General features: G+C 37.5%; 1 protein-coding gene across 4 annotated transcripts in view; it reads right to left on the reverse strand.

The window, feature by feature from the left end:
* The window catches only part of SMPX (small muscle protein X-linked), a 42,586-nt gene extending 29,379 nt beyond the window's left edge, over positions 1 to 13,207 (reverse strand). For 3 of the 4 annotated variants that reach the window (XM_064646759.1, XM_064646760.1, XM_064646761.1), the window contains exons 1-4: positions 13,061 to 13,207; positions 9,458 to 9,517; positions 4,620 to 4,709; positions 505 to 658 (exon numbers count right to left, since the gene is read on the reverse strand). In XM_064646759.1, the coding sequence (XP_064502829.1) occupies positions 518 to 658; positions 4,620 to 4,709; positions 9,458 to 9,496 (270 nt within the window). In that variant the 5' untranslated portion in view covers positions 9,497 to 9,517; positions 13,061 to 13,207 and the 3' untranslated portion in view covers positions 505 to 517. Of the gene's footprint in view, positions 1 to 504; positions 659 to 4,619; positions 4,710 to 9,457; positions 9,518 to 10,712; positions 10,741 to 13,060 lie in introns of those variants that run through there. The other variant, XM_064646762.1, reaches the window with a different exon arrangement.
* Positions 13,208 to 13,516: the final 309 nt, after the last annotated feature.

The raw sequence follows: 13,516 nt of genomic DNA on the forward strand, positions 1-13,516 counted from the left end.
GTTTGTATGATCAAATACATGGAGCCATTAGCATGTCAATTTTGAATAATATAACTAAATGAATATCAAATAACTAATATTTCAAAGGAGCTTGAAAATGCTGACCTACTTGTCCATCACTGCAATAAATTTATTTGCATTGTAAAAGATCTATTTGTAGTTAGACTGTACAAATATAAGTCATATATTTTGCAAAACTGGAACTTGTGCTTCTGAAGCAAAATGCTATTTTTTCAGCTGTCTTCAATATTCCTAATATGCTAAATAAACTATTTGTTAGGCCAGTTGATGGGTGACATAGATCATTGGATATAGTCTCCAATACGACCTATGTTTGAAATAACAAAGAATATCAAGGATTATGGCTTCTTCTATTTTGTCTTTGAAATATGAGGTGTGACTACAGGTCCACTGAAGTAATTGGAAAGCCATCTTTCTACGTAAGAGGTTTCTGGATCAGCTTGCTTCTCCTAAAGCCATGTAAAGAACCCTCTTTCAACTCACCTTCTTGTTGCAGCTACTGTTCAGCTTTGGGAACATACTTCAGCTCACTCTTTATGTTCTGAATCTCTGACAAGTTGACAGCAGGACCTGGAAGTTTCCTAGCTCCTGGGAGATGTTTCTTGTCTTTCTCCTCCTCTGTCGAAGCAGGAACACTCTGCACAAAAGGATACCAGTGACTTCACTGCTGCAATAGCAATCTCTTGAGCATGAGCATAGATCAGTTATTGGAGAAACCAGGAAAGGATATTTTTATACTAAAGGAAATCCCAGTGAAAACTGGTGAGGGGAGAAAGGAGGGGGAATGGGGAGGAAGAGATAGGTTATTTAGTTGGTTGTTGTCTAAAATCATTCTAGAAAGGATAGAGGGTGCTCAGTGTAGAGGAACATGGATCTTTTGGTAGATGGGTAAGAATTTACAGTGTCAGACTATTAGTGGAAAACAACTGAGTGGAGCATTAAAGGCAATTCCAAGTCCTTCATATTTTAGGGGGAGGAAAAAAGCAGAAGAAACATTTTTATAATCTAATTTCTTTGGGAGTTTCATAGTGGCCAGATAGTTGGAGAGGAAAACCATCATGCACTTCTGCAGCTCTGGAAAAGATCTAAGATAATAGGTTATGGACATCAAAAGCTCCATGCAAGCTCAGCATGAGTAGAAGTTTAATTTTGCTTAACCTCAGTTGCAAGACCAGGAGGAGTTTTGTTATTTTATGTTTGAATTATGTTTGAATAGCCTCATGGCTATTTTGCTGACACTGTAAAAATAAAGGTTAAATAACAGCACTTTCAAAATAGTGAGCAACTCAGCTAATTTCCTGATGAACCACAGTATTTTAGCCCTCGGTACTTCCTTGGCTGTACTTTTGCTTCTAGGTGAGTAAAGCGTGTATTTTAGACAATTTCTATTCTAGATGGAAAAATGAAGTAGTAGCTTTCCAGTAGGGAGTTAAGGTTGTTGGAGCCTGTTGCATATTTTGTAAAGCTGGCATATGGGGAGAATCATGTAGATTTAGAAATTAATTTATATTTTACTGCAAATAATTTCATGATGAAATTATTTTTTTCTTTTTTGATTACTCTACGAATGTCCTACTGGGATTGGCCTTTTCAAGTTAAATCACTATTTAGACTTATTAGCTACACTTTATGAAAATGTGTATTGACTGTGAGCAGTCAATTCTTAATATTTAATTTAATTTTTAAAATTCCAAAGTTATCTGTCAAATATTATTGGTCTCTTTTTTTCTGTTGACTAATAGACTACAGGCTAATTAGGAAGAAGACTTTTTGCAACGTCAAATAGCAAATAAACAAGGTATTCTAGAAAACTGACATTTTCTTCCTATCTGATCTTCAAGAACTTTCTTAACATCACTATATATATAAGAAAAGTGAAGCAACAATTACATTGCTTGGCTTGGTAAACTTGTATTGTCTTTTCTCACATTTTAGCCAATACACTATTAGCTAATACAAGATAATACTAACTAATATCATTATACATGTTTCTTCTTGTTCATTTCAAATCCCAGCCAGTAATTCAGCCCCAGCTAGGACATGTACTGTCTGACATCTAGCTTAATGGTCTAACATTCTGAAAGAGTAGCAAAGTACAGTAGGAGAATAAGTAAATTGATACAGAAGCTGTTTGGAAGGATGCACAAAATTGTATCAGTAGTTAAAGCTGCCAAGAGCTTGTATTGTTTACTTTCACAGTTTTCTTGCACAACTAGCTAATCTGAATAATCAGGGGAAACTACCATTCCCTCAACCCCTTAGTTCTTATTATAAATAGCAGATACTATGTTAAAAATACCATTTCTAGTCACGTTCAATTCCCTTCCTCCTGTAGAACAAATGGCACAAGCTTTGACCGTGTTTTGGAGACTTTGCGCTCCATAAGTTGCTGTCACCTTTCTCCTCTAACCTCAGGTGTGTGCTACCTATGACTGCACCCCTCCCTGTATCACCCACTCCATGTGCAATGCATAGCTGAGATTAGACTTTGGTCTCCAGTTTTATGGAAGGAACTTTAAAGAGTGACTCAGATACACAAGAGTTAACGAATGCTCTGACTGAAGAAGTTATTTTCTAAAATTACCACCCTCCATTTCTTTCCATGTTAAACATGCCTGCTCCATTGACCTTCAAAAGTACATGTTCACATCTGACTCTACTGTCCCTTTGAGTAAGACTCATAATCCCCTCATCTCCTTTGCCAAGCCTTTAAAAAATAGTGAAAAATCCTACGCACTGTTAGCAAAAGACATATTTGTCTAAAACTGCTTTGAAAAATCATGAGCTGTACTGCAAAACTTAACAAGATGAGAAAACTGAAAAGACAAGTCCACTACTAGTATTTTTATTCTATTCCCATTAAAAGATCTGTTTCTGTAGTCTTTACTACCATTGATTTGGTTGAATATTGCCTATAAAACCTGTGCCAAGAACTTTCATTCTGTAATGTCTGTCTCATATATAGTATTCATGTACCTGAGAAGCAAAGTAATATTCAATTACCCAACCAAATCTAATTATCAGCACCAGTCATTTATTTTATTTCCCAAACACTACCAGAATTCATACATGCTATATTAGTTTCTGCTTGATAACATGCACTCCTTCATCAGCTTAATTACTTCAGAGAGAATATGCTTTCATTTCTTTCAAGTGGAGAAAGCCACAATACATGTTCAAGGTCATTTTGTAAGTTTGTTTCTTTTAAATCTTCTTAAGAGCTAAGTCAGCTTGGGTTTGATTACTTCAGGAAAGTTCTCTGTAAACAGAGTACTATTTATATCAAAATATGGTGGAATTCAGAACAAAACCCTAATCTGTCTGTTTGAGACAGAAAAGGAAGAATTTGCTCTTACACAACTAAACCTGACCATTTGAAGTGCCTGCTCCAAGTCAGAAGGGGCCGATGATTGGTTCAAAACTAACCTGGCTGCTTCTTGGCTGGGGCTGAATCACCAGCAGTGCCACAGCACGCCTGGGGAGCAGAGGCTTTCCCCTCCCTCCTGACCATCCCAGCTCTGCTCTGCATGAGGGCAGGGCTCCCTCCTGCCACAATAGCTTTGCTTTCCCTGCATGGCAGCAAGTCCACCCACCCAAGTCCTGCCAGAAACAGCCTGGATGTATGGAGTTGATCAGAGCCTTTCCTGCCCTTGTCCCTGAGGAGCATCGGCAGCTCTGGCCTAGCAGGACCAGTTCTCAGACGAGGGGTATAAATCCAAACTAAGCCAACTGTCCAGGAAGGCAGAAGTACCCACATTTAACTGATTTTTTTCCCTTGTTTGGAGTATCTACCATTACCTTTTTTTCCTCTATTGGTTTTAGTTTGCATTTATAAAAAAAGTTAATGGTAAATAAGATGCTTTAATAGCATCCAAAAATAAGATATATGTGTTTAATCATAACCAATGCTAGTTAATGTATAAATTGGATTTTATATTCAAAACTCACTGTTAAATACTCCCTGTAAAATATAAGCATGCAAACACAGAATTCAGCCTAAAATGGAGTATTTTCACCACTATGCAGATAAATGGGTTCTCAATTTCTGTTTTAACTTGCAAGTGTCTTCACATTCAATTTTTCCTTGTTGATAAACATTTCAAAAAGCATCATGTTTGAAAACCTGTTCCATTATTGCTAAGTTGTAACAATCAATCACACTATGGGGCAGCAGGTAGTAGCATATCCTTCCAAAGCCTTGCTATAACTTTTCCTGCTGTATCCCATCAAATCTCATCTAGACAAATACCTCCGGTGAAATCCTAGCTCTCTTTCCTGACAACAGATGTCATCCTGCTGTTGAAGCACAGCTACACACCTTTGAAACAGTTTAAATTCCTATAGGGGCCTTGGCACCAAAAGCAGAACTATATGAAGCAGAACTTATATATGAAGTGTTTAGCAAGTGGCCATTTATTTCCAAGAATGATCAGTCCATGTTCAGCTGTGGTATCTAAGATTGGTATGCAGAGATATAAGATTGATTAAAAGGCTTTCTTTCATTTTATGGCAGGGATTCTCCTGGGGAAAAAAAAAAAAAACAAACCAAAAAAACCCACAAAAACAAAAAGCCAAGTCAGAAAACCTTTCTTACTTACTTCGTCCACTTCTTCAGGTGTAAGTTCTTTTCTTTTATGAGGGTGGCCTGCACCAGGTCGAAATGCACCCATTGGGATGTTAATATTAGCCTGTGAGAAGGAAATTGAGATACCTATAATGGTGACTGATAAATAAATATACAGATGGTAAATGGTAAAACTCAAAAAGATTGGGACAAGTGTACAGACACTTTTGTGGTTTCTGAGCACTTATGTCTTCAATGGATGCATCATCACACCACTCCTGTGGGAAAGACAAGTGCTTTCATCTCCATTTTAAAGGCAGAAAATGAAAAAACAAAGCTACCTAGAAAGCTTGTGAAATTCTGCATTTTAGACTAATGCTTCCTGATTTTATTGGACTTTAAATGAGTAGTAGACACCAAAGTGTCTTTAGGCACCTGGGTCTATTTGGTCAAGGTCAAACAGAAAGCGGGTGCTAAAAGCAACACTTAAGTGCAAATCACCCAAATCCTAATACCACCCAAATCACTGGACCATTCTCCCTTCCCCAGTGACACCAGTTTACACCACAATTAATCATAGGTAATTTGGAGGTAAAGCCTGTCCTGAATCAGCTTAAGCTGTGAGTGTTTAAAATGTGATTTTACCAACAAAATTTACTGAGGGTGCTACGAACTGCAAATGGTTGAACCAGCTCCAACACCAGGCAGACCACTAGTCCCCGGCTTTAGCAAACTCCCTCCAGAATGATGCTCACATAACTGCATCAATCTGATTTTTTGTCTGGAGCAGAAAGCCAATAGCTAAAACATAATTGGTGCTGATAAATAGATACCTTAAAAGTAAAGATTTTTGAGAAAAGAATGGCATGAAACACTGCTTAGGAAACAGCAGCTGAAACGTATCCATTTCCTGGTGTGACCCAGCCCAGATTATTTTAAAAGTCAAATGGCATGATCAACTAAATGCACAATCTATACCTAGTCTTATCTTGTGATCTCAGAAGAGAAGCTGCTCCTAGGAAATGTCATCAAAATATCATGACTCCCACTGGTAAAACCAGGGGGTGAATCAGTAATGTTACAGAGCAGAAATGGAGAACCTTCTAACAGTGAGCTGTGTTCTTGTAGTTCACCATCTGACTGATTTGCACTAAATGAAGATAAATAATCTCATCCCCCCAAAACATGGTCTTGCAGATCATGCCCCAGTTGGTCAACCACAGGAAAGCAGCCCACTGTTTCCAGTAACAACTGTTCTGACAGCTGTAATCAAATACCAAGTGAATTAAGAATCCACTTGCCAAGAAATGAGCACCTTTCCCTGCATTCTACTTACCTGTTTCCCATTATCATATTTAGGCAAGGTGATGCTGTCATTTCAGTGGGGCTGCCAACTCTGCAGGGTCATATAGTTTATAGACAACTGGGTATTTGTTTCATAAAGCTTTCTCACTGAGCATTAGTTTAGATATTGTGAAACCTTTCACCTGCACTTTGTAACTTCCCAGGGGACAGCCTCACAGTTCTCAACCTATTATTTCATTTACAGGTAGAAAAAAACAGCTTTGCTATTTTTAATTTCAAGCATCTCCTCTGCCGAGCTCTGGTACCTCCAGGCAGCTTCTTTTTTTGGAATGTGAAACTTCTCTGCACTTTACAGCTCGCATGGTCATATAAGTTTGCAGAGTTGAAACTTTAAGAGCTGTCTCCTTTTGGAGCTCATCCTCAACTTGGACATTCCTTCCCCTTGGAGTCAATCAAAGCAGAAGCCAGACTCCCCCGGCACACCACAGCCCTTGCATTTCCTACTGTGACTGACAGACCAACTGTGACTAAAAATGGTTCAGGAAACAAAAATGAACCACTAAGTCCCAGGCTGCTAATTAGATTAAATAAACCACTCTTTGGTCTGCTTCAGCACTTTCACAGTAATCTGTGTCACACAAAAGCAGTTTGTACTATTTTATCTGCAATAAGAGCACTCCAATAGGAGTTCGGGCAAGATGTACACAGTTATGACGTATTAACTTGGAAAAATGAGCATCCTTTAAGACATAATTAAACACTGTCTGGGTCTGATAACACATACTATAAATTAAAATATTTCTAGTATGAAATGAAAGCGTGACTTATTTCCAAGCCCTTCCTGACCAGAGGTACCAAGGTCCTAAGCTGTAAATTTCCCTGTTAATCCGCCAGTTCTGTCCCACAGCGGTGTAATGGGTGGGCCAAATTCAGTACACCAGTGTAGCTCTGCAAGGACTGTGTTGTGCTGCAATCAGCACAAGTTTGCAGTTTTGTTTTCAAAATACATTTCAAGGCTTTTGTCACCTGTCATCTGGGATGGAGATACGAACCTCAGGAGTCTCTTCTTTGCCTGCTTCTCATCCAGTAAAGTGCTAAACAGGAAATTTTCTGTTCCAAACTCCTGAAATCCTGAATTATAATTGCTTTAGATAGACTTTCTAGGTGTGATTCTTATTTTTAACCATACTAATTAGGAAAACTATTGGGTTTGCCTCTTCCTTTGTTTTTGGAAAGTGCCTACCATATTCTGGATGTCATTGCAGTTTTTGTAATGAGTAGGTATGTGTACTTGTGTCCTCTACTGAGGTCTTTCTGAACAGACCAAAGGAAAAATATCTGCAAGCATGAAATACAACATATATTGCTGCTTCGAATCAATTGAACTGATATTTAGAGATTTTTTTTTTTTGTTCTTCTTTCTGTTTAAGAGAGACAGGGTATTCAGATTAGGATACAACTCATACAGCCATGCATGAGTTGAGGATTGTAATGGATAAGTTCTTCACAGCATCACAGCCACTCCTAGTGTCCAGATGGATGATTAAATAAGCTGGAAAGACACTTCAGTATAAATACTTTTAATTAAAAAAATAAAAAAGAAGGAGAGGAACTGCAGATAAAATTTAATGGAATTCAAGAAAAAAACCCAAAACCACCAGAAAAACCAGGAAACCCCCCCAGCCTTACTTCTGGGGAAAACAAAGAGTGGTATTTGAAGATAGAATAATTTTCAGCCAGAGCTGTACACAGCCTTTTACACACTGAGAGGGGGAGACCAGCAATTAATGTAACCAGGAATTAATAGTACTTTGGTCCATTATTGCCCCAAACTTGGGAACCAGTTGCTGCCTTTAACTCTCACACGTCTATTTAGTGGCTTTTGGCAAGTGACGATTTTTGTGTAAATCTCGTACAGTCAGACAGAAGCCAGAGTACCATGAAATACTTCAGTTAGTAAGGTGCCATTATATTTCCATCACTGAAGCATGATTTATATTCTCCAGAGCATGTCATTCCTATTATAATAGCACACAATAACAAAGGATCATAATATATGAATCACAATGTATAAAAGTAATGTGACATTTTGAGTCATGGTTCTTACAGTGCTCAAAATGTAATAGGCAAGTGCAAGTGTCTCTACTGGAGCCACCTTTGACACAATGTTTAATAGCTATATTCTAAAGTTTGTGCTGTGGTTTTCCTCATGATTTAAATTACCTTTGCAAAAATTAAAGTTTCTTAAAACATTAAACTTAGTATTTAAACTTAATGCAGTTTTTAAATTAACAAGTTAGAAGCATTGTTTACAAGTCATCATAAAAATAAAAAGCAATCTATCACTACTTCTTTAAGAAAAAAGTAAACCAAATTCATTCCTTAAAAATGTTTGTATGTGCCTATGGAATTTAAACATAAAATGTAAATACTTTTGAGCTATAAAATATCTGTATTTTTTCATTAATCATACAAACATTTCTATAGTCAGGGTAAAAGAGGGATGAAAATTTGAACTGAGTGAAATCAAAATTCTGACAAAATGGCAAAATTCTGCTAATTTCAACTGAATTAGAGTACAGTAATTTGCATGTCTGTTTCAGTACAGTTGATGATGATAAAGAGAATCTTCATTTTTACAGTATCTTGCAACTTCAGCATGCAGCTTAGCCACTGGATAATTAATCTTGATACTCCAATCCATCGAATTAATATTATCTCAAGGAAATAGAGGACAGATCAGACTTTAGAAATTCCATTTTGTGTTTCTTATGTAAGGGAACCTGAACTCGTAAAATTTCATTGGAAATGCATTTTACAAAGTACATGAAAATTCTGTAAGATTCTTCAGTTCAGGAAATATTTTGGCCTTTCGACAAGAATCATTGACAGCTTGAGCTAAATACATTTTTCATGATGCTACTTTGTGATGATGGGATAATTCTCCAGCTGTTTCTTTTACAAGTATGGAACAACCAATTCCATCCTTATAAGCATATACCATTTGAAGAGGCATGTGGTAGACAAGAATCTTTTAAATTAAAATATAAACTTTTCTCTCATTTTACTCTAGCTTTAAAAAAAAAATGCTTCTTAAACAAATATTGTAAGTTGTGGGTTTTTTTCCTAAAGGAATGCAGACATGAAAAACTGTACAGTACCTATGCCATCTTTTGAGCGTATAATTCTTCCAGCATTGTATTAACTTTGTGGAAAATCTAATAGCTGCAAGAATTATTTTTATTTATAGTGCTAATCAATTACACACATGTATCACTGTGTTTTGCTTAGCTGATCCCCCAACAGGCGTAACCTAACATTGGAAAGACTATGCACATAAGTGATCAATGAACCTACCTGATCCAGTTTTTTATGAACTCAGATCAAAAGATACTCTTCAGGTCACACTTTTCCACTGTTTTCATATCTACTAAGCTTTTTACTTTAACAGAATAATCCCCAGTTAGCACATCTATGGTGCTTTGTCTGAGTAAAAATGCAGTTTGCAAAGCAATGGAGGTTGAGTTATTATTTTATTATATTATAAACATAAATACTGTCTCTTACCTGAATGGCTTTGACATGTGACGCTGGCTGTTTTGACATTTTTAAGACAGAGGCTTATCCCTGCAAGCAAAATGGGAAAGTGTTACAGGCTCTGACATTCTGATAGCTAAGGGAGATAAGCTAGAACTTAACCCATGCTGCCTCTTGACAGGCATCCATTTCATCTGCCCATCTCCTGTTTCCATCTCACTTTCCAAGTTGCTTAGTTATTCCTTCTGAATATCAGAAGGAGACAGAACACCCGAGCTTCTCCAATTAATCTTTCATAGCCACAAATGAAGGTATCTCTTTCACATTCAAAACAATAATGAGTAGAGATAAGGAATCTCTCAAACCTTAACACCATTGTAAAATGAGTAAGAACTACAGGAAGCATTTGAGGATAAACAATGTATGATCATCTCTGTCACAGTATGTATGTGGGAATTACTAAAACTTTCAGCTTAAGCCTTTTTTCAAATAAAGCATAACTTGCTAGAAAACATTTACAAATGCAGACATAACCATTTTCTGACTCTCAAATCCTTTAATGCCTGTAGACTGAAAATTATCAAGATGGTCAAACTGAAAAGTTTTGTTTGACAATTGCTAGTGCACAAAGTGGCCTGTCTTCAAAGTTTCAGATCCTACAGATTCACAAATTTTCTTTACAGTAAGATAAAAAATAACAGATTTTTCCATATACTTTTATGCAGGTGGAGAAATATGGACTGTTACACTATTACTATACAATAACAAAAGGAGATACACTGAAGTAAAAAGCAATAACTTTTATTTGCAGAATATTTGAAACATCATCTCAACCTTTTATTCTTTCACTGAGAACTAAGATTTTAACTGGACCAGACCTTCATCAAAGTCTGGTTATTTAAGCATTATAATACAAAGTAAGATAGTAATACTAAAAGCTGAGAAATTAATCAGAAAACTCATTGATCGCAACCAAATTACATCATTTTTTTCATACTATATTTAACATGAGACAGGAAGGGAAGTAATGAGAATAGTGATACATGATGTAGGAGAGATAGTAGAAACATACTGAGAAATTAAAAGTGTCAAAGACTTGGCTACTCCAAAGAGTATAAATGTCGTGTGAGGCAGTATCAAAAAAATTATAGATAGGTTGGCTTCAACTTGGAATCTCAGCCTTAAATTGTATCACTGGCGTAGCATGGAAGACTTGCTCTTGCATATTCTCACATCAGCTTTAAATCTGTGTATGATGCTGAGCAGAATTAAATGTAAAAACGACCTGCCATTAGAGGTCTCCCTCTGGTCACATTCTCAGATGCAAAGAGCGCCGTCCAAGCCAATACGTGTTCACTTAGAGGGTGTCATCTTCATAAATGGCTTTGGGTTGAAATTGCTTCGACTGAACTAATAAATCAGAAAAAATCCCATTGTGCAAAATAAAAACAGCACTGTTTTTATTTTAGTCACTCTTCCAGTGAGTTTTAGATTGTGGTTTTACGTACACAATCTTAAAATCAGAGGTAGTTTTTAAAACTTCAGAATTCACTTTATGGATGCAATCTTGGCCACTAAAGTTCATGACAAAATTCGAGCAGATTTTAAAAACACAAAAGAATTTACTACACTCTCTCTCCTTCCTTTTTAAAAATCTTTACTATGCATAGAAATAACTGTTCTGTTAACCAGTGACTGTATTCCAAAAGAAACACTGAGCAATCCCCCAGTTTATTGGGAAGATAGGACTCATAATACAGAAAGCTTAATTAATTTTTCTTATCATCCTCTCCTCTTTCTAATCAAAATGGCAAATGAAAACAAAAGCACAGAAAAATGACATAAAACATTTTAAACCAAAGTGGATCTAATTCCCAACCACTGTCACAAAGGAATTCAAGCTAAGATATATTTCTTCATCTTGAATGCCTGTGCATTGCAAAAAAACATTGATACACAGCTCTTGGGCCACCTAGAGATCAACAGGAAGGATTTACACTGAATCTCAGCTTTAAAACAAGCACAGTGTCAGTGCTCCTCAGCGAGGTGCTCTGGGTTCACAAGCAGTCAGCGTTCAAAATTACTGCAATCAGACACCGGTTCCTAAAGAGGGATGCATGATACAATTGTGTAGGACTGCTTTTGGAGGAGGTGATTTTCCTACCAGATCCTGCTGTCCTCATTACCACCAGAGAAATCAGGACAACAGCAAACTACTGAGTAAAAATAGATCAACTTCTCTGGCTCTTTCCCCTTCTCTACCTTCTCTGAGTTTCCTTACAGAGTGATACTGACCATCAGTCACAGGAAAATAAACCTTATGTTTTTTAACAGCAGCTGTTACAGAAATGATTATTTAATTTTTATAAATTCCTTTGTTCTTTTGCCACATGTCTCAGAGAGAGAGTCAAGAGTGCTGCACTGATTGTATTAAGTTATTCCTGGCATTCTGATCAGCTCCGCAAACTTGAAAAAAAATCCCACTTCACCCTCATTTCCACAGCTGGATTTCACATGTAAGCAGGCAGAGAAACGCAGACACATGGAGCCTGTATTCCCCGGTGTCTTTTTGGCCTCCCCACACCTTACCTTTTACCTTTTATGGGCTGCATGCTGAGCCAAACTTAGAAAGCAATGGCAACGTTGGTTCAGTCTGGAGCTGGGTAATGCTAGGCTTCCCTTGCAAATTCCCTTGCTTCACAGTGAAAGTACTTGAGCAGAACTACTTGTGAAATACAGGACTATTACAGTGAAATAAATCAGTGTTTTGAAGTGAGACTTTGTAAAACAAAGGACCTATCTTCTGTCTCTCTGCTAAAAATAATTTCTGACAGGGCTGCAGCAAGATAATAAGCTGACTTGTTCAATTTGCTTTAAATACGATGAGATATCATAATGCCATCTTTTGTAATCCACACAAGAGATGTACAGTAACACACAGACAACAGAAAGAGCCCTCCCCCTGCCCCAGCTGGAAGCTGTCCTCTCCCCCCATCGCACGCACGGCATCAAGCACTACGGGTATTTTGGACACAGAACTGCAGTGTATTATCTTATTAAAAGGCTTTGACAGGAACTACACTACTGTGAGACCCAGTGAGTACAATGAAATAAGAGAAACCCCCACTTCACAGCTTTCAGCCTGTTACACAAAAACTTACTACATGCTCTAGGCAGACGTGGTCACATTTTCTGTAATACATACATAATAATCTCTGCTATAGTTACCTGTTAAGCTTACAGTGAAAGAAACTACTCTTACCATCCAAACCCCCATGTAATATTTCTCTAACAAACACAGAGAAAACAATAACCATCTACCTATGTAATACAGTGTTCAATCTTATACACAGTTACACTTCTTATGAGTCACTAGGTATTTAAGTGACTTTCTATTTTAAATCTTTAAGGATCCCCACAGACTAAGAAGCAATAGCAATCTGCTCTGAATATGCTGATATGCTGCACGAGACATTAAAATAAGCAGAAACATACAACTATTGTAGTCAACTCACAGCAGTTACAAAAGAGTTTTCATAAGGGTCTTCCAAGTTTTTAATTGACCCCTTCAATATTAGCTTACTTATTTACTTATATAAGAAAAGTTCCAAACCGTCAAGTGAGTATGCACACCTTCTTTTGATGCTGAAAGAGGTACCTTCTTCCACCAGCTGAGGTATTGACTGTGACCCTTTTAATGTGTCTGAAATAGCTCCGATGCTTTCAGCCTGGACGACACTCAGAGCTGCTCCAGGCTGGAGTGGGACTCAGCAGAGAAGCAAAGTGTAAAAGGGAATTCCTGTCATAGCTTCCAGTTGTTCTTCCTAAATATAGAGTTTGATTCACTCTGTAACTTGGTCCCCTATGACACTTGACCATGGTAAAACCAGGGCTCAACTGTCAAGCAGGAGGTGTTGAAGGAGCACACCTTTGGGTCCTTTTCCTGCCCTCCCTCTCCCTGTCATTCTGGGCTTTTCCCAAGTGCCAGGCATACAGTGGCAGTAGGTAACACATAACTCCTCCCAGGGCATTTGGGGCAGCATGTGCCTCCCTGCTGCCACACTGGGGAAGGAAATAATTATGGAGACG

The sequence above is a fragment of the Pseudopipra pipra genome, chromosome 2 (assembly GCF_036250125.1).
Source record: "Pseudopipra pipra isolate bDixPip1 chromosome 2, bDixPip1.hap1, whole genome shotgun sequence".
Classification (NCBI taxonomy): Eukaryota; Metazoa; Chordata; class Aves; order Passeriformes; family Pipridae; genus Pseudopipra; species Pseudopipra pipra.